This window comes from Pygocentrus nattereri, chromosome 30 (genome assembly GCF_015220715.1).
Source record: "Pygocentrus nattereri isolate fPygNat1 chromosome 30, fPygNat1.pri, whole genome shotgun sequence".
NCBI lineage: Eukaryota > Metazoa > Chordata > Actinopteri > Characiformes > Serrasalmidae > Pygocentrus > Pygocentrus nattereri.
The window spans coordinates 7,365,950-7,386,997 of NC_051240.1; the positions used below are offsets into that span (position 1 = coordinate 7,365,950).

The 21,048-nt window shown below is 39.7% G+C and overlaps 1 protein-coding gene across 4 annotated transcripts in view; it reads right to left on the reverse strand.

The window, feature by feature from the left end:
* Positions 1-759: 759 nt before the first annotated feature.
* Positions 760-21,048, reverse strand: part of LOC108424775 (cytoplasmic phosphatidylinositol transfer protein 1-like) — a 77,228-nt gene continuing 56,939 nt past the window's right edge. For 2 of the 4 annotated variants that reach the window (XM_017692999.2, XM_017692998.2), the window contains exons 5-10: positions 20,740-20,747; positions 18,678-18,749; positions 10,471-10,566; positions 9,100-9,255; positions 8,517-8,580; positions 760-6,775 (exon numbers count right to left, since the gene is read on the reverse strand). In XM_017692999.2, coding sequence (XP_017548488.1) covers positions 6,453-6,775; positions 8,517-8,580; positions 9,100-9,255; positions 10,471-10,566; positions 18,678-18,749; positions 20,740-20,747 — 719 coding nt within the window. In that variant the 3' untranslated portion in view covers positions 760-6,452. The other 2 variants (XM_017693001.2, XM_017693000.2) reach the window with 2 other exon arrangements.

Here is a 21,048-nt window from a genome sequence, read left to right on the forward strand (position 1 = left end):
CACAAAACACTGAAGGTAAACAGGTTCCATCAGGGAGAACCGAGTGGCTCTGAAATCACTTTTTACACACAAGCAAAGTTTCAGTTTCAGATTTATTCACAACTTAGTTCCAAGTTTAAGCTGAATAAAAACTGGCTTTAAACTCAGGATCACAGATGAGCTCCTTTACTATGTTGATCTGTAGGCGTCTGTTCATAAACATAAACCAGCCCAAACTCATTTACTATAAAATGAAATGGTGTTTGTAGAAATTCAGAAAAAAGCCGCATCAGTCACGACTGCATATGTGGACATATTTCTATATTGTGCTCTATTTACAGGTTAGGTTAGTTCATCATTGGTGCTCTGGCTTTGTGCTTCTTTTGCTTTGATATGTTACGTTTTTATACACACAGAAACCAAAAGGAACGACAGATTTCTCAGAATGTAGTGGAGGAAAAAGTCAGATATTAGACTCTGAAATGTAGTGGAGTGAAAGGAAAGTCGGCCAGAACGGAGAAACTTCAGTACAGATACACGAAAAAACTACTTAAGTACAGTAACGAATTACATTTACTTAGTTACTGTCCACCACTGCTTTAACATACTATTAGCGATGTTTTATGCTTATCGTGAAGAAAAGGAGCACAATTCACTGAAATGACGTTAAACTGAGACAAGATGATGTTTATTGTAAATGTTTAATACAGAAATTTCTCACGTTTGTGAGTTTCTTTGGTCACACACAGGCGCACAATAACACGCAGGCGACAGGAGGAATGTAATAGCAAGTAAAATTTATTTGCTACAAGATTTAGGAAAAGAGTGAAACAATAATTACAGTTAATCTGAACAAAATAATAGCTAAGGGCAGTAAAAAGACACCAGAGTACAGGAACCCAGAGAGGCCGTGTATTAGTGAAAAAAGGATGGCACTTCGTAGTGGACAAAGAAACTGTACCAGCATGACATCATCACCAGCCCCGGCTCACGAGAGGTTAAAATCTTGGTCACTTTCCTACAGAGCCCTGCTGGTGACATCCTGAATAAACAAAAGTAATGCGTGGTCATGACTTTGGTCATGACTTAGTAAGGCGTGGGAACGAGATGATTAAGCCGTGGCCACGACTTAGTAAGCCAGGATCTTGGTGGCCACTCGTTATTTTTATTTATACAGGATGTCATCAGCAGGGCTCCGTATTTTCCATAGGCCTGTGGAAAGAAAAGCATCACTATCTATCCCAAACTCAAAGTGAAAATCTTGAGGACCGTCAGAAACAAGTGCAACTAACAGCGTTTGGATTCTGTGAGCTTAACGGCCTGACAGCACTCGACCTCGTATTTCACACGGATTTCATTGGGGTTCTCTTCTTAAGGCTGTAAAGCTCCTGATTGACCTACAGACACCAGGATTACTACCTACTAATTAGAAAGTTCAAGTCTTACTGTGCTCATCAGTGTGAAAGTCAGGGAACATACAACCCAAAGTTCAGGCTGGTTTTCTCAAACTTTGAGGCTCAAAACATGCTTTTTTCAGTAAATGTGCCAACTGTGGCAGTTCACAGCACTGTATTGCTGTGCAGCCGCCCAAAAGAAGAGAGCTTCATGTTTGGAAAAGTATGAAATGAACGTGATGCTGCTGTCGTAACAAAACCTCCCGTATCCAAAACAGTAGCTTTCAAGGAGAAGGAAAACTGGGGCCGCATTCACGAAAACTTTCTTTCAAAAACCCTGCAAGCGTTCTTAAGACAAACATGAAGAAATTCAAGAATGTTCCTGAACACAAGATATAATTTGGAATTTGTAAAACTGTTGTTTTCATTATTACGTTAATCTGCTCAGCAAGAAAACAAGACAGTTCTTAAGTTATTAGAAGAAGAAAATTCATCATAACTATTTTTCTTAAGAATGAAGTTAATAAAAAAACTTAAGAACATTTAAGAAACATTTAAGAAGATGTTCTTTCTTAAGACACCTACATGAATCTGGCCCTTTTAGTTTTTTTCTAATGTAAGTTACTGTAATTAGATTTTATTCCAAGTTACTTTGGAGCATTTCTAATAGTCCATTCACCATGAAATGTCCAGGCAATGAAGCTGGCATTTTCAAAAAGTGGCACCACCACTCCACCACACCCATCAAAATATGGAGATATGAAGTCCTGATATGACAGCAACACTACTTTCCAACTCATATAACAGGTGAAACTCCCTGTCATTTGACTCTTAGGTAGATGTTACCCGCTTAAGCTTCTGAGATGCACCTAAATCAGCATAAAGCACTGTAGAGCTGGTTAAAGTGCTCCAAATGCCCTCAAAAGCAACCCAGCACGTAAATGAACCTTAAATGGAAGAGTGAGCATCACACTGAACACTCTCTCTACTAGTTAAAGCAACAGTTCAGTGAAAAATCTAATTTACACAACTTTACAAATGTGTGAGATATAGCTGATCAGCCAAGACATTTTTGGAGCACAAAATTTTGCTTCTATAGTTTAGGACTGGAGTTACGAGGCTAACATTGCCAACAAGCACTAGAACTTAATAGTCACCCAAAAAGTTCCAGTAAAATACATCGCCGACACTTCTCTCAGCCTGCTCAAACTGCAGCCAGGTCTTCAGTGAGGTTGTGCAGACTTGTCAATATGGTTTGATATTCACAAAGCAGGACTGATCTCGGATCAGGTTCCCCCATATTTAAGGCAACACTGACTCCTGAGGTGGTTTGTGAATACACACCCTGTTGTTTTAAGTGACCGCCCAAAGCTTTGTTCATTTTTATAGCTCACAGTAAGCCATTCTGTGTCTTAAACCACATTAATAAGTCTAAGTGACCTTAATCAAGACCTAGATGTGGCTTGAGCATGTTGAGAAGTTGAGTTTTTTTTACAGAAAAAAAAAACTGAGCTATTTGAGTGATTTTTCGAGTCTTAGTGTTTGTTAGCAATGTTAGCTTTGTAACTCGGGTCCTAAACTATAGAAGCAAAAATCTGCACTTCAGAAACGTCTTAGCTAATCGACTATATCAGAGATTTTTCACGAACCTGTTGCTTTAAGCTAGTAGAGAGGGGGTTCAGTGAGATGCTCACTCTACCATTTAAGAGCAATATTAGCCTCATAGCTCTAATTCTATACTACAGATGCAACATTTGGACTCCAAGCATGTCTTGGCCAATTTACTACATCTGAGATAAGTGCAAATTGGGTAAATTAGATTTTTTACTGATCCACTTCTTAGATGATCTTAACACAAGATACTTTCAGGAAACTGGACCTAGATTAGTTCAGTCGTGTTCCGAGAAGCACTGGCCTTTGAAGTGCAATATTCAGGCCACAGAGGGAAGAGATAAGAGAAGCTGATCAGCTACTTAAAACAGAGAAAACTCAACAGCAACCACTGTTTACTAAATTTTACAAAAAAACCCCACATAATCTGTTTAAAATTTACAAAAGAACATTTGTCTTTAATGACTCTTCTACTTGTTTTCAAAGATATTTAAAATAGAAAAAAGGAGAGCAAAGCTAGCAGATGTAAGAATGAACCTGATTCACGTTCATTAATCCTTCTGTGCATAACAGGGAAAAGCATTTGCACTTGAACAGAACAAAAATAACCATTTGAAGCAAGAAAGTCTATATAACAATCCTTCAATTAACAAACAAAAATATGCTCACTCTTCACAGGAGATCTACTCCGAAATGTTCAACTTTACGAACACGTGGCAAAGCTAAAAACTCCCCAAAACAAAACAAAACAAATTACAGCCTATTTACAAAACCCATTTCAGACAGAAGCACTACGGTCTTCAACAGAAACATATCCCTGGAGTCTAGGTACATATGCAGTGCCATGGATCTTAGACTATATCTGCTGAGGTTCAAGACTGAGTTTTTCTGAACACACCGGGGTTCCAGATAACATATTACAGTTAAGTCCCAATTAGACACTGCCAGCAAGCCTGTTTGCGGTAGACCTGCTGCAACAGCACATGTTAAATGATCACTAAAATTCATCAGTAAATTTTCCTTCGGTGTGAAAGTAGAAAAAGAATTACTGAAAGAAACTGTAGCATAGCGAAATAAACACATGTGTATGTTTAGACCTAATTACAAAAAAAATTAATAATAATAATAAAATCAAACCAAATTTGACTCAGATATGAGAACCAAAAACAATCGAAAGAAGAACTGGATCCAAGATTTTGGGTGTTAAATACTAATGCAGTTGTAAGGACTCAAGTAGCAGCACGGTCAAGTCTTAATTTCATTTTTTTTTCTTTTCTTTTTTTTTTTTTTGTCAAAAATGGCTCTGGGCTCAAGTTATAACATCTCGTTCAAGGTGCTTCAGACTGACTTAAAACACAGCAGTCATTTACTACTAATAAAAAATAACCAAAGAACGTTAAATCTTTCTACCAATTATTAAAAGAAACTAAGACACAAAAAAAACCAAACAAACAAAAAAAAACCTCCCTTGCAGGGACTTCAACTGAGGATTTTTTCCTAGTACACGTGTCTGAGATTTTGGTATACACATATATTAAGTTTGTTTATTTATTTACACTTGCATGCAGAGGCACTGTCGGAGCCACTGTTTCAGTAAGAGCATGCTCAGTTTCACTTTGATGCGCTTTCATCTGTATAAAACTACTGAACTGCATTCACCAGCCTCCTAAATGGATATGCACATGGCTTGAGCCTGTGAACAGTCCATGCAGCTTGGAATAATCACATCTACGTTTGTTTCCAAAGGGAAAGAGCAGCTAGTTGAGAAAGCATTTTAAGAGTGCAGCCAACAACGTGGGTGTCCTTGGGTCACATTTTTTCTCCCCTAGCCTTCTCTCAAGTCAAGAATGTGCACAAACTTGCCAAGTTGAAAAAAGTTTGGAAAAGTGAAAGTGTACTTTTAATACATTTCCATGTGCATTTACATCGGACGTTATTCTAAAAGTAAATTGGAAGCTAAGACATCAGGCATCCAGAGACATCAGCGAAGGTTAGGCTTATAAGGCTAGTTTGATTCGTTCATACATGCAGACAATAAACTCCTCCCAGAAATGTAGAAATGTACGCTCCCCACTGAACTCCTCACTGAGGGCTGAGAACATGCGTGCCTTTATTTGACTGAGATGCTGAAAAGGGGAAAAGCATAGTGAATTTCCAGCAAATATCAAGTCTGTAAGACTGATTTTGTTGTGAAATAGCCTGTTATGTTGTTCATTTTCTCCTACACCTTGTGCTCTCAAAAATGTTACTGTCAGCTGTGCTAAAATAGGCCGCAGCAGGCAGAGGCGCTTTCATCCTTTTGCCCTGCAGAATAACTGTATTAGCCAAAGGCTACAGAATGCAGCTGACAATAAATTTAGATTTGTGGTCTGGCTGCTAAAGAACAGCTTATCTGGTTAGGACAGGGAAAGATCATATTAGTCATCAAATCATATCAGTATCAGCACTGATACTGACCAATACTGACCAATGCAATATCTTTTTATGAATCTTCTAAAACAATATGATTCAAAAGTGCACAATCCTAAAGAGAACGTTGTTGTTTGACCATGTCCGCTATATTACATTAACCTCTACTGTGTTTATGTTGAGGCTACTATGAAACGTGAGTGACTGGACAGAACACTGGTATCATAGAAGTACTCCATATCAGCTGAATTCAGAGATCAGAGAGAGAAAACTGGATTGGAGCATGTCTAAATAAAACAGGAAAGACAAGTCTAGTCTGTGGGCCACAGGTCAGGTAACCCTGGAAACTTGGGTGGCTGTATATCTAAAAATCAGCAATAAGAGAAAGAAGTGTTACTTATTTCCTGCCATAATTTTCGAAAGGCTGCGACCTATGAAGACCTGAGAAGCATTCTGATTGGCTGAATGTTGCATGTGTGCAGCTGTGAGTGAACAGACATTAAAAAGGGAAAAAAGAGAAAACATCAGTGAATATGAAGTGAGTTCTATTTGAATTTTGACGAGTTGTGCCTACATGTTGTGAGGAGACATTCTCGAAAATGACATTTCACCCTAATCCTAGGCTCTGCTCATGGATATCTGCTTGGCAGTTGCTAAGGCAACCATATTTAGGCCACATGTGGATAGTCACCTAATCGATTGGAATGATTTCATGACATAATGCTTGAAAAAAAATAAACAGGTAATCTGTCTAGCCATCGCAAGCAGTCTGCAAGATTTTTTTTAAAGCATGGCAAAAATGACCAATTATTTAAATGATAGTAGTTCAACACTACTGATGCTTTTCGATACTGAAAAAATATAAACTGTTAACTCAAGGCAGGAAGCCCACCTACAGGATCAGAGGCCAAACCTGCTAGGCTATGACATCTAGGAAATGGAGTCTTTCAGAAATAGCATTTATAACAGGAACACGTGAAACGAGGACGGCAGATGAACTGTGTTAAGATAATCCATAATGAAGGAAGAAAGTCAGGAGGAGGTGGGCCTCAAACCGAATCACTCCATCTGAGTGGGTGCAGGGCTGAGGGAGGCATGGTTAGTGGCTGAACCAGAGGAAGGAGCAGACTCTGATTGTACAGGTTCAGGCAGAGTAAGGGTTTCTGGGGCAGATTTCTTGCGAGGACGATCTTTGGGGACGGAGAGGAACTCTGGGGCGTCGGTGTAGAGCGGGGTGGATGGGGCACTTGCTGGACCGTTAGGAGCCAGAGATGAGACCGGTGTCTCACCAATGGAAATGGACGGTGGGAACATTCCGATCTTCTGATTTGTGGCCTCTTGGATCGTACGCTCAAACTCTCTTACCTCATCCATTGTCATGTCTTTAAAAAAAAGGGAAACCAAAACATTAATGAGTCATCAAAAACAGAAGCTTCATTTATTACTTAATACTAAGAGCATCATGCACTTCAGAGCTGGCACACAGGATCATGAGGAGTTCCAAACAGCCACACTAGTTTAAGCTTTTTGTTAGCTTTTCTAAAAGAACATAAAAAAAAACCAAAAAAAAAAACCCAAAAAACAAATAAACAAACAAAGAACAACTTAATCACACTAAACAATCATGTTATAATCTGTACATGCCTCAGTTACTGTACTGAGTGCTGGTTACAGCCATAGATGGTGGCTGAATGTTGGGACAGTTTACAAATGAGTGGGATCTCAGTGTACCACTTCTAATTGAGGTGAATAAGAGGAATCCATCCATCTCACTGAGGTAGAGGATGTTTAAAAAGAAATCGACACATACGCTGACTTTGTCAAGGTTCCCTAAGCCATCCAGAGATGGAGATGAACTGGTGGAATGCTCTTGCTGGTCATGGCAAACTTTAATGTTGGTTTTCTCATGCATTTGCCTCTCGTACTCCCGAACATCCTCCAAAGTCATATCTGCAAAAAGGGAGGGGACGAAGGTGGCAAAAACCATGGGCATCTTCGGTTAGGGACACTGAGGGTGGGGCATAGTGGTGTTAAGGGTTAGTTTGAGAGTTTGAAGGCAAAGGGATCGAGGATTTAGGTGGATGTGACACGCAGGTGAAAGGTGAGAGGATGTTAGATCTAGACTTTTGAACCTTGAGGGACTGGTGTGGGGCATAAGTGGGAAAGCTAGCTTAGACGTTAGTTGAGCAGGGTCTGGACGAGAAGGAGAAAGGGGAGAATCGGGCAAAGGGATGCAAAACCTAAGGAAGGGCGATGGTTAGCATCCCTTAAACTTAGCAAACAGAACAAACAGCAGATCAAACAAAAAACAGACCGAAACAAAAACCATGACTTTAAAAATGGACAGAGGATATTCTATCATGCAGCAATAAACATGTTAGCATCCAAGTAAGAGAAGAAAAGAGAAAAATAACAGGCTATTTCATAGATATCAGAAAGTAAACTTCTCTATAGTGTTCTTCTTTAAAGTCCACTTATCTGCTACAATATGTAAAGAGAGCAGCCTTTTTGTTTCAGCATCAGCAATATGCACTGCACTTACCCAATGTAGTAGGGTCTACACAGAATCAGGCACCAATCAGACTCATGCCTTCTACTGTGTATGTGCAGAATATTTCAAACTAACTATCTCTTAGCAGACTACACGGCTGGAACAACGCCCTCCGGAATCTCTTCATCACAAAAAAGCCCCTAGAGTAGGCCAATTTTATTGTTACTATTGTTACTGTTAAAAAGAATGCTGACATTAGCCAATTTACATGCAATTTTTCTTGTAAAAGCCACTCTCTCTGAGAGCAGCTTTAATGGAGCTCTAATGTGGTTATTGGACCCAGAGGGATCGAGACTGTACAGCACACACAAACTCACAGAAGAGCACAGCTATTACTGAAAATAACTAGCAGAAAAGAGAGAATAAAGCTGTAATATCAGTTGAACCCAAAACAAAAGGAACACACACAGACAGTGAGCCACAGAGAGCACCCATTTTACTATATATATATATATATATATATATATATATACACACACACACACACACATATGCCAACATGCAGATATGTTCTATAATAAGGTGCTGAGGAGAGCAGCCCAAACAGTACATGCAGGCCTTCTCAAACGTACCTATCCATTCATCCACCCAGGCAAAGGCCTGTCTATGGCCCAGCAACAGCACATCTCTCACCACCTGCAGGAGAAAGAAGGAGAGAGGGAGAGAGAGAGAGATAGAGAAAGAGATAGAAAGAGAGAGTGCAAAATAGAAGAGGGACAGAAAAGGAGAAAAAGGTGGAGAGAAAGGAGAGAGAAAGAAAAAAAGATGGGGGGGAGGGAGGACAAAAGGAAAGAGAAAAAACAAAGGCGAAGTTCGAGAGGAGAGAAAAAGAAGGGGAAGAGTAAAAGAGAGGAGAGAGAAAGGTAAAGGGGGAAACAAAAAAGGAGAGAAAAAGGGATAGAAAAAATGTGAGAAAAAAAGAAGGATAGAAAAAAGAAAGGGAGGGAAAAATGAGATGACAGAAAAACAGGATAGAATAATAGAGAAATAAAGAGGAAAGTAGGGGTAGAGAAAGAAAGTGGGAAAAGAAAAAGAGAGAAGGAGAGAAGAGAGAACGGTAGAAAAGAGGTGGGGAATTATAACAATACAACACATCGTAATGCTCTTTCTAAAAATATACGGTATGAATTCAGTCAAACAGAAAGTGTCTCGTACCTTGTGCACAAACTGCTCGACACGTGTCTGGAGGCCCCACACTTCAAACTTGACGGTGACAAGTTTGTAGGAGCACATGATGGGGTTCTGCGTGTCACGCCAGCCTTCCTGCAGCATGCCGCGAGACGTCTTCTCCGATTTAAAATAGCGCAGGTCCTGCTTATCCGCAAACATGTTTTAAAGATTAGCGTGTCGTGTTCAAAATGCGTAGCAAAATATGTAGTTTAGTGGTTCTGACTGAGCACGGCTGTTGAAGAATGAAATTATGGTTGTTTCAACAACTTGTGAATGAACAACTGAATAGTTCATCATCTTAGCTGTCTACTGGCCAACAATCAATAAAGTGTATTAAGAAGGAAAAATGCTGCATAACTTTTATTTCGATTGGTATAAAGTGATGAAATTTTGTGTAGTTATGCTTTGGATGAGTAATAGTTTCTGATCACATGTAATTTTCATTTTTTCAAAATCAAATCTTGATTTTCGATTTCTATTAAATCAGTAGTGCCAAGAGACCAAAAGATTTAATATGATACATTGAGTTTTTTAATCCCACCTCCGCATTTAACCCATGCATGAAGTGAAACACCACATACACACTAGTGAATACACACACACTAGGGGGCAGTGAGCACACCTGCCCGGAGTGGTAGACAGCCCTATCCAGGGCACCCAGGGAGCAACTGGGGGTTAAGTGTCTTGCTCAAGGACTGTCGGCACTGGGGATCGAACCGGCAACCTTCCGGTCACAGGGCCAGTTCCCTAACCTCCAGCCCACGACTGTCCACAAAGGGCCACATTTCAAACACAAGGCCCGCAGACCAAGTCAGGCAGATCTTATTCAGCACGCAAAATGATTTTAATTTTCTATTAATTTTCGCCCATTTCATGATGAGCTGCACTACAGTTCCTGCCATGCACTGCAAAATAATGTGTGGTGCCATCCCCAACAATGGGACAGCACCACAAAAAAAAGAGTCTACTTGAAGCGAATATGCAGTTTTAAAAGAACATTGGGGACATTTAATGACTATAAGAGCTAATGTACTCTGTTGTTTTATATAAAACAATTGGTTTTTATTTAAATTTATTTTTGACTCGTTCAAGAATTCTTGTTGTTGTAGTTTTGGCATATTTGATGGCAAAAGGTTAAGCAAAAATAAAATAGAAACAGATTGAGATTTTTCAACATGGCCCTTTTAGAAGTTGAGCTCAACACCCCCCTGATTAAGAGATAAAAGCCCACCTTTTAGCAATGTGGTTTGACTGGTTTGAGGCAAGCTGAGACAACAAAGGGCCCAAAGAAAACCATTTCACACATGGACATTAATGACTTCAAGGAGACTCCTTGAGACAGCTTACACTTCTCACCTCGGACTCCTTGTAATAGCGCTCTGGAATCTCGTCGTATGCGATGTCTACGAAGCACACTTCTCTCTCTTGGTCCTTCAGCTCATTATCAAAGATCTACACACATGAGGGACACTCAGAGTTAGCGATCTACTGAAGCAACACTAATTTCCTCGAAAAGAGTAAAATTAGACATTTGTCTTAAAGCAGTACATTAGCTTAACAGCAGAGTAGAATAGAATTAAATAGACCACAACAAAATAGAACTGTGTCCCCAGGAGAATAACCACAGAGAGACATCTGTAACTGTAATTAAAGCGAAATGCCCTGGGTTATATGCAATTAAAGTCAATCCCAAGCTTTTGGGTTACTCCAACAGTGGTTCCAGTAGGGGGAGTTGTTGGTTAAATGTTCATATATTCCACTCACTCATTATTACATAAGAGTCTAATGCTGCCTGGAGGATGCTTGAGACTAAGTAGTACTTCATAGATCTGTTTTTTGGGAGTTATTTTAGAAATCTCACTGCAACATTCAATTATAATTAGAACTACAAAGCACTGTGACATTAGAAATGTAAATGCTTGTTTTTACAGAAGAGGTCTAGATCCCCAAATTGCTTTAAGATGGATGCTGCTGTCTTTCAGGACTATCTAATAAAAGCTGTGTTCCCTAGTATGTCTTAAATGTAGAATAAATGTATGTATTAACAGTGCAGAGCTGATGTAATGGGATTGGATTAAGAAGTGCCAGAGAGAGGCTGTAAGTCTGTCTCAGTGGGGGCAGTGTGCTCACTCTAGCGAGCTGGTGTTATCACACTGTGCTTCGGGGGAAGAATGACGACACCCCCCCCACACCCCACCCCACACACATGCACACATGTACAGAGAGAAAGACAGGATGAGAGAGTGTAGGGAAGACGGTTCAACAGGTTCACACTGACTGTAATGCTTGTAGTTGCCCCAGGAAAGTCTCTGATAGTCTCTATATACACGAAAACCACTGGTGGTAAATGAGCCCCTGCAAAGGTGAAGACGACACCTCAGAGAGCTGAAATTGGCTCATCAGATCTCTGATGGCCAGATATAATAAGCCTTTTGTGCCAGTTTCATGATGTATTTTTGACCACGGGTTATCTATGAAGCTGGTCAACAGGCCTAAATGTACTTGTACATGAGGGAAAAAAAAGAAAAGAAAAATGTGTTTCTCTTTCCCATATTTACGTATCTGCAGTAGGATCACACAAAATGTGGGAGGACTGTGTAAAAAATGCATGGTCACATTGATTTACTAAAGTTTGGGCAACTAGTGGCAGCTGGTTTTGCGTGGGATTTTCTCCATCTCTTAAAAACCTCAAAAACATGTTATTGGGAAACTTTAACAAAGGCCTCAGTCATAGCAGCTACTCATAGTTGCAGGGCTTGAACATGTGCTTACAAAGTAATGCTATTTCAACGCTCAGACTGAGATGTATATGAGAAGGCATATAACAATATGAGCCTTTTCCCCAATTTCTATTTGTAAAGCTAGGGTAGATTTTTACTCCTATAGAATGTTTTACTGGAAAAATAACTATTTATTAACCCTCCAAGTGAGGTAACTCTCTTTTGTCTTCTGTCCTGTGTTTGTTGATGGCTCCTCAATTTCACAGCAAGATTCTCAAGTGTGTGGAAATGGCCTTGCAGCTTGCAAAAGTAGCTGGCCTTGGTAACCTGAAATTTAATTTCAAGCTAATTATGAACACATACTGCGGCTGCATCAGGTCACCTCAACAACTGGGAGGGGTGTCCACTTACTTTTGGCCATATAGTGTATGTGACTGAGACTCTAGCAGAAACCTAGACATCTCCAAAAATGTTGCACAAGCTACACTACTGGGCCAAAAATATGAGTACATCTGAGCAACACACCCACGTGAGCTTGCTGTACATGCAATTCCAAAAACATGGAATTGCCCTCATTTACTGCTATAACAGCCTCCACTCTTCTGAGAGGGCTTCCCACAAGATTTTGGTGTATGTGTTAGAAATCTGCACTCATTCAGTTAAAAAAAAAAGCATTTGTGAGGTCAGGGACTGATGTTGGATCCGAAGGCCTGACGCACAATGGAATTCCTCCACACTAAACTCGTCAAACGACATCTTTATGGAGCTCGCTTTATGCACAAAGGCTTAAAGAGGAAACAGCATTCACCAAACATCTGCTACAAAGTTGGAAGCATATAACTGTAAAATGTCTTTGTATTCTGTAGCAATAACATCACCCTTCACTGAAACAAAGTGCCCCAAACAGCTCCAAAAAACAGCTCCAGCCCATTATCCCTCCTCCACCAAACTTTACTTTTGGCACTATGCATTCCGGTGGGTATCCTAGCATTCCAGCACACAAATTCTTCTATCAGACTGTCAGATATTGAGGTTTGATTTATGACGCCAGAGAACATGTTTCCACTGCTCCAGAGTCCAGTGGCAGTGTGCCTTACACCTCTCCAGCTGACACTTGGCATTGTGCATAATTATCGTAGGCTTGTATGCAGATGCTCAGCTATGGAAACATAGTTCATGAAACTGGTTTCCTGAAAACTGATGTACAGTTCTTTTGCTGATGTTGCTTCCAGATGTAGTTTGAATCTTTGTAGTGAGTGATGCAACAGAATAGGCAATTTTTACCACTATGCACTTCAGCATTATGCATGTCCCACTCATAAGTTTGTGTGGTGTACAACTTTGAGGCTGAGCTGTTGTTACTCCTAGACACGTTCATTTTATAATAATAGTATTCACAGTTATTTTACATAACTTGTGGCAAAGGTGGCATCCTATGACAGTGCCGCCACTTTTAAAGTCACTAAACTCTTCAGTATGACCCATTCAACTGCCAGTGTTTGTCTATGGATATTGCATGGCTACATGTCTGATTTTATACACCTGTAAGTAATGGGTGCAGCTGAAACACCTGAACATACTTTTGGCCTTATAGTGTATGTGACTGAGACTCTGGCAGAGAGGCTTTTTTGTTTTGCCCTGCATCTATAATGGTGGTTATTGGCCTTTGGAAAGAAGAAGTAAATGCCTCTGTGTGCCGGCTTCTATATGAACTGTCGGACTCTACATCTACTTGCACCTGGTCTTTTTTAAGAGTTAGGTAGTATTGGGTATTGGGTCATCGCACCAATATACTTGTATTTTATTCACAATAACTAGCCCCATGTTATCTAAGCTCCAGGCGATATTACTGTTTTGCAAACCACATGTACAACCCACTCAATCAAGCATCCTGGGGAAGACCTCACCCACGGACGGGTGAATGCGATTCAAATATCGTTTGTTTTGTTTGAAGTGAAATTAATAAATGCAGACAAGAAAACAGAAGATCTTCTTGCTACTTGCATGCAAACCAAATAATTTAATGGTTAAGTATATTAAGTCTATTTTAAGTCACACTAATGCTGCATATCGCTTCTGTCGGAACAAAACCTCATATCTCCATTTTTGACATAATATGAAAATACCTATTATTCTTTACATTATGTGTAAATTTCATGATGAATGGACTAAAAGAAAAGGCCCAAAATGATTCAGAAAAAGTCTTGTTCCGTTGACTTACATTAAAAGTATGTTTTTTCCTTCTCCTGTAAAGTTAATGTTTTGGAGATAGAGGTTTTGTTCTGACAACAGCGATATGTAGCACAGACATGTGCTTGTGGTTCATAGTAGAATTTGCTTGGAACATTTCAAACTGTACATAGGCTGGTTATGTGGTGGCCTTGTGAATCAGGGAAAAGGATAAAGCATCAGTTTAAAAGTCAAAAAATGCACTGGAAGATGAAGCTTCTATGTGTGTAAGACTCTCTGAGGTACTGCCCTTATCTATGGACATGGAGAGCCCCCAATCAATACCTGAGCAAGCAACAGAGAGAAAGAGAGAGGGTGAGAGAGAGGGTGAGAGAGAGAGACAGAGAGAGAGAGAGGGGTGACAGAATGTGAGATAAAAAGACCAAATGAGTGAGCAAGCGAGTGAGAGAAAGTGAGTGAATGAGAGTGAAAAAAGGGACAGAGAGAGAGAGAGAGAGAGAGAGAGAGGGGCTGACGTGAGAGAGGGTGTGAGAGTGAGAGAGTGTGAAAGAGAGAGAGTGGGGTGAGTGATGGAGTAGAGTGGAGGGTGTGAGAGTGATCAAGTTGCACTGAAGGACAAATGTCAGCCTCCCCTTTAGGAGGAAAATACAGAGGAACGCTAAGTTTAACGAAAATTAACGAAAGAATTGCTAAGTACAGCAAAGAGTCTCTAATGCTCTCTCATTTACACCGAAGCACATCCATGCATATGTGTTTTACAGTAGCGTGTGAGTTTGAATACTTCCAGTCAAATTATACTTTTTGTGAATTTTGAAAGTGAAAATATGTTAACATTCTCTACAGGAAACAAACTTAACTTAGCATTTCTGCTATTTTTGGCGCATCGTTTCTATTTATTCTCTGAGTTCTGAGTGTGCCAACACTCCTTCACAGGCCACATTTTATGTTTTATTTCCAACATCCAAAACCAGCAATCGCGCATTAATTTTCACTTATAAAATTAACAAAATTTGACCAGAGGCACCCAAACTTTTGCATATAGCTGTATATCAAACTATATACATATGTACTAGTAACATATTCCATAATTATACAAGAGTTGTTATATCTGAGTTTTTATTTTGCATTTTTATCTGTGGTTTTAGCCATTAGAAATAGTTCTAATTACAACCCCGTTTCCAAAAAATATATAAATCATAAAACATACAAATAAATACAGTATGTATAATACCATGTTTTACATATATACCCATATGAAATAATGTCCCACATTTACTGTGCATGCAAATACCTATATGTAATTACATGTCCCATATGTACTATGCCTCTGCAAGACTTGCATGTAATAATGAAAGGACTATTATGTATTACATATCTGTGTCTATATGTAATAAGATTATCTAAGCCAAAACCTAAACCTAGTCCTAACCTTAACTTCACACACCAAAAAATATTTTTTCTATTTTAGTTTTAAAAAAGATTCATAGAGCTATTGTAAAAGCACTTTACAACTCAGGACCAACTTTTAGTTGGTTCTGTAGGTCAGCTCTGGTTTTAGTATAAGGACAGGACATTATTTGTCCTGAAAATGTATAAAAACAAACACACACTCACATGCTTATTTTCATCACTTCATAATCTCTTCTCACTCCGTCTTTCTGAGAGAGTGATTACAGTGAAGGGCAAAACTGATATCGCATGTTTACCCTGCTCTCAGTTAGACTTGGGGCAGCTGTGGCACTTTACTGAGACTGTTAACAGCCATCAACACAGACATAAAGAAAAACAGAGATTCATGATAAAGAATGAGAAACAAACATCAGACAAAGAAGAAATAATAAAAAAACTGAAAAATGGTGCGATCAGGAAAAACAGAAGACTAAGGTTATGTTGACAGTCTGAAATTTAAACCTGAACACAGGGTCAAATACCAGGCCATTACAGCACAGCAGAAACTGATATGAGACCGTTGAAACATTTTATACGTTTAAAAACTTTTTACATAATAGCCAATAACAAGACTATTAAGGCTATAAATATATAGGAACACAGAGGAAAGGGAAACAGTACACAGCTACTAATAGCAGCTAAAAGTAGCTGATTTTCCTTGTAGCACTTGTCAAATGATGTGAAGTGAAATTAGCAAGGGTTTATTTGTTGTCCTGGGTCAGAACAGACTGATATGACTACACACTCATATGGAATTTCTTTAATAGCAACATGTTAATGCTATTTAAGAAATTAAGATGACATTGTTTGGTGCATAGAAAAACTGTCAGCTGTATATGCACAGTGCTGTGCAAAAGTCACAACATATTTAGTGATGGATAAATTACAAGGAGAAGGAAAACAAAATATTTTGAAAATCCCTTTCACAGGTTTTCTGTCTTGTCTGGCATTTGGTAAGTTGAATGAACCCACTTTACTAGCCTAATGCTTGTCTGTAAGTCATTTAGCTGAACAACCTGTTGTTCAGAACTGAGTTGCCTGTTGAATAATGCAGCGCGATGATGTTTAGTTCTGGGCTCTTTGGGGAAATTACACAGAGCCTCTATCAATTAGCAATTGGTCAGTTAAAACACACACAAGTTACATGACCAGACCTCCTGTGGCAAAACTAATCCAGCTCCAATAGGGCTTTAGTTGTTTAGGACTAGTGTGTGGATGGGCACAGTGCTGTATATTCCAGAATGCAGTACTGTACAAAAAGTAAGAGATCACCGTTCATTTAATTAATTTACAGTCAAAACAACCATTAAGTACAAGTTATTAAGTTCAGCGTCAGGATAAAAAACATAAAACATGTTAATTACAGATTCCAATCTGTTTTGGGAGACATGCTTTCGGCATCACAAAGAAATCTGCAGGGATATTTTCCACACCTCCAATGTTTAGTCTTATAAGTTGGTTTTATGTTTTCTGTTTCTCACAATCCAAGTTATCCCAAACACATTTGACAATGCTGAGGTCTGTGCTCTGGGCTGTTAGGAGTCTCATTTCTTTGTATATTTTAATATTTTTTTAACTCAAGCATTGCAAACCTATTTTCTATTGACTTTGCCCTTCTTTATGAAAGTGTATTATGGCCATTTTGACTGAAAAGTATACAAACAGTAGTCACTTTTACATGCAACCTAATAATCCGTTAATAATCCGACTAACAGCTCAATTGGAACAGAATACATCCATGTAAACACCTCAATCGGAACAAGTCTAGTCCGATTGAGGCCATTCAGAATACAATTTCTATCCGAGGTGGATAATCCTGTAAATAATCTATTAAATAGAAGAATAATAGCCATGTAAACTCCTGAATCCGATTACATTCCAATCGGAATGTGTAAGTATTTTCTGCGCATGTGCGTTTGCGTCACAGCAAAAACAGAGAACTCATAAACGGCTCTGGCAAAAGTTAATAACGTTAAACATGGTGGAGCAGAAACTGGTCTGCAGAGGAGACGAAGTTTATACTCTGAGCTTTACAAGACGGCGGTGGGACGGATGTCCAGCTTATGTGTTTTGGAACACAACGTCTTCCTCTCGGCCTTCTTTAATAAGGACATGTGAAGGATGTTTTTCTGAGTCTGACATCATTTTGAAGCAATTAAAAACACAAGTGCTGCTCACTGCTGCTCATCTCACTCTGACTGGACTCACGTGATGTTCGCTGTCATGGTAATGTTTACTCTAAGTGGTTCTCCACGCATGTGCGTCATGTGGCATTGGATTACTTGTAGTGAGCATGTAAACGGAGATTTTTGTTGAATAGTGTACATATATACACCTCAGTCTGAATCTGTAATTGGAATGTATTCATTCGGGTTGGCAAAAATCTTTGCATGTAAACACAGCCAGTGGTCTTTGAGTGTTGCACAGTACAGTATTTATCAACATGTCTCAGTATTCAGACACTGATATCCTTCAGTCTTCTGTAGTCTTTTTATCAGGTGCGCTCTCAAGAGAGGCTCTCAGCGATATTGTGACAAACGGTCTCAAGCATTCTTTTACTATACGCTAGCAGAACGATTACTTAATGCAGGAATCAATTCAGGCTGGCACGTGGGATGACACACACACACACACACACACACACACACACACACACACACACACACACACACAAATATAGTTGAAAAAAGAGATAACACCCTGCTGAACTCTGGGTGTGCTGGGAGGGAAGAAGAAGGCTTATGCGAGAGAGCGTTGGAGAGAGAGAGAGAAAGATAGAATGAAAATAGAAAAGAGGAAAAGCACGAGAGAGTGAGTGTGTGTGTGTGTGTGTGTGTGTGTGTGTGTGAGAGAGAGAGAGAAAGATACGACAAAGCTTCTAGCTTCTGGCTGAGATTTTTTCAAGCGCGTACAGGGAGCTGAGACTGACAAAATGCATTAATGCACATGAAAGTTGGGGGTGGATGGTTGGGCTGTCCAGAAAGTTTCCAGATGTCCAGCAGAAGGGGGAAAACTTTCATGCTATCAAAACACACACACACACCCACACACACCCACACACACACCCACACACACACACACCCACACACACACACACACACACACACACACACACACACACACACACACACACACACACACACACACACACACACAGAAACAAAACGGGCACAAACACACAGGTTTACTACCAAATGTACTCACATTGTCATTGCATCCTTTATTGTCTTCATACTTGGTTTCTATGTGGATGGAGAACTTTGGCAAAAACGAACACTGAAAAGAGAAAAGGTGAGAGAGAGAGAGAGAGAGAGAGAGGTGGAGAAAGGGTGAGAAAAGTTGCTGACTAGTGCTCTCTTCAGATCCTCTTGACTGGTGTCATATTCATTTCCTTCACACATGAAGACTTAGACATTTCCTGACCACACACTTATGCCAAATCTAAATCTCTGGACTCTGGCTCCATGGCTTCTGGTCTCAAAGACTTAAACCTATATTCCATGACGTTCACTAGAATATAGAGGCATCACATCTTATCTGCGAGGCTGCAAGGCTGCAACTGCAACCTCAGATCGACTTGTTAATATGGTTGATACTGACGCCAAAATCTTTTGACTTTCTTCATATGTTTGTCTTGATTTTCTTTCTATTCATTTATGGGAGCTCTATAACTCCATGTTGTAACATACATTTCACTACAAATTAAGGGTAATATCAGGAGTGAAGTCTGCTGAAGCCAGCTATGGAGAATCTATTGTAGTGTGCAAGAAGTTTGCATTACTTCCCTTACAGTCTTAATGGGTGGCAGAATTAGGCAGCCCTAAGGCTCTGTGGACTTTCGCAGTATAACCTGGACGCCTAGTCATTGTGTCTGCAGGTCCAGAGATGTAGATTAGGCATAAGACAATCTATAACTGATGCTCTGCTCACAAATGCATTCTTTTGTAGCAATATTGGACAAACTTTACAGAACACTGCAATTAAAACTTGCAATTAGCGCCCAACACACAGACAGGATTAACAATTTTTAACAGCACAAAACTCTAAATATTGGTACTCTGGTAAACTTGTCCAACCTAGCAACAGTTGCTACGATAAAGCAGAGATAAATCAATTAATATCAGTTCTGATTTTAGATCAAGCCTAACAGGAACCCTCTAAAGGGGCAAATGGAGACTGACTATAGCAGACTTGGAGAATTCCTTGAAATAAGATTCATGTGTGAATTAGGTGACTTTAATCTGAGCATGAAGTTTCGCGTGGTCTCTACGAGCCCATTAAAGCTATTAATAACAGCACAGGAACAAGAAGACAGATTTCCATGGCAACTGCTTTACGACAAAGAAAGTTCCGCTGTTGCTGAAAACGACACCTTAGGAAGCGTGGGCGCCTGCTGGCTTCAGGACACACTTAGATGGGGGAGGGAAGTAGGGAAAGAGAGAGAGAGAGAGAGAGAGAGAGAGAAATGAGAAAGAGAAGAAATGGAAAGCAAATGATGGATAGGGAGGGAGAACCAGAGGAGAGAGAGCTAAATGGATAAGAAAGTGAGAGGACGAGGGAAAGTGGGGACTCTCTCCCTCGTGAGTCATTTTTTCTTCCTGTTCGTCCACCCGACTCCACCCCCTGACACCCCCACTGTACAGAAATAACACGGAGTGACTCACTTTCAAGAGTTTTCCTAAAACTTACAGAGTTTCAGACCAAACGCATTTATCACGACACAGGCCCATTTAACCAAATCAGGAAATCGCAGTGGGTGAACCTGCTGTACCATTTGACATGAACAAACAATCACCTTGTTTAGAGTACGTGACTCAGGCCTCTAAATAAAGTGACTATGGTTCTGCGGTAGCATATGCCCAGCGTAAACAACCTGTATACCATATGTCATGTACCACTATGACAGCGGTGCTCATTCGGCTCAGTTAGATATATCGACAGCTGTTGCATTACACCTACTCACCAATAAATGGAAACGATTAATTACTATTATCGGGCTGATTTGGAAATTAAAGCTGATAATTACAAAGCGCACTGACGCAAAACATTGTGCATTCATATCAGCATCAGACACAATAGGATGTATCTTTCTGATACTGCCCAGCACCACTTGACTTTATTAACCACCTTAACAAAGGATACAGGAGTACTAGAAACAGGTATTGCTGTGCAGAGTTTGAACAAACACCTGCAGACAATACAGCCCTTGATGGAGCTACCCGGTCTTCACAAAAAAGTGTTCAGAGGAGACGGAATGTAAACTTACTGTGTATTCTGCAGCCGGATGAACGAGCGGGAGCAGGATCAGAAGCACACAAAAGAGCAAAAACATAGTCAGTGTGTTAACATCCAGCTGAAAATCATGAACAAACCTCATAAGGTAAAATGTACCAAGAACGACTGCAATGTGTCATTAAAATGACCAGGTTGCACTATTTGAGCCTCTAAAAGAACAAGCTCACTCAAAAATGCTAAAACGCTGATGATGAAGTGCTGTTTGTGGATCCCAAATGGATCTAAAACTCCTCAACTATATTATTTTGTACTGAAGCTATTAAATGTAATGATAAATTAA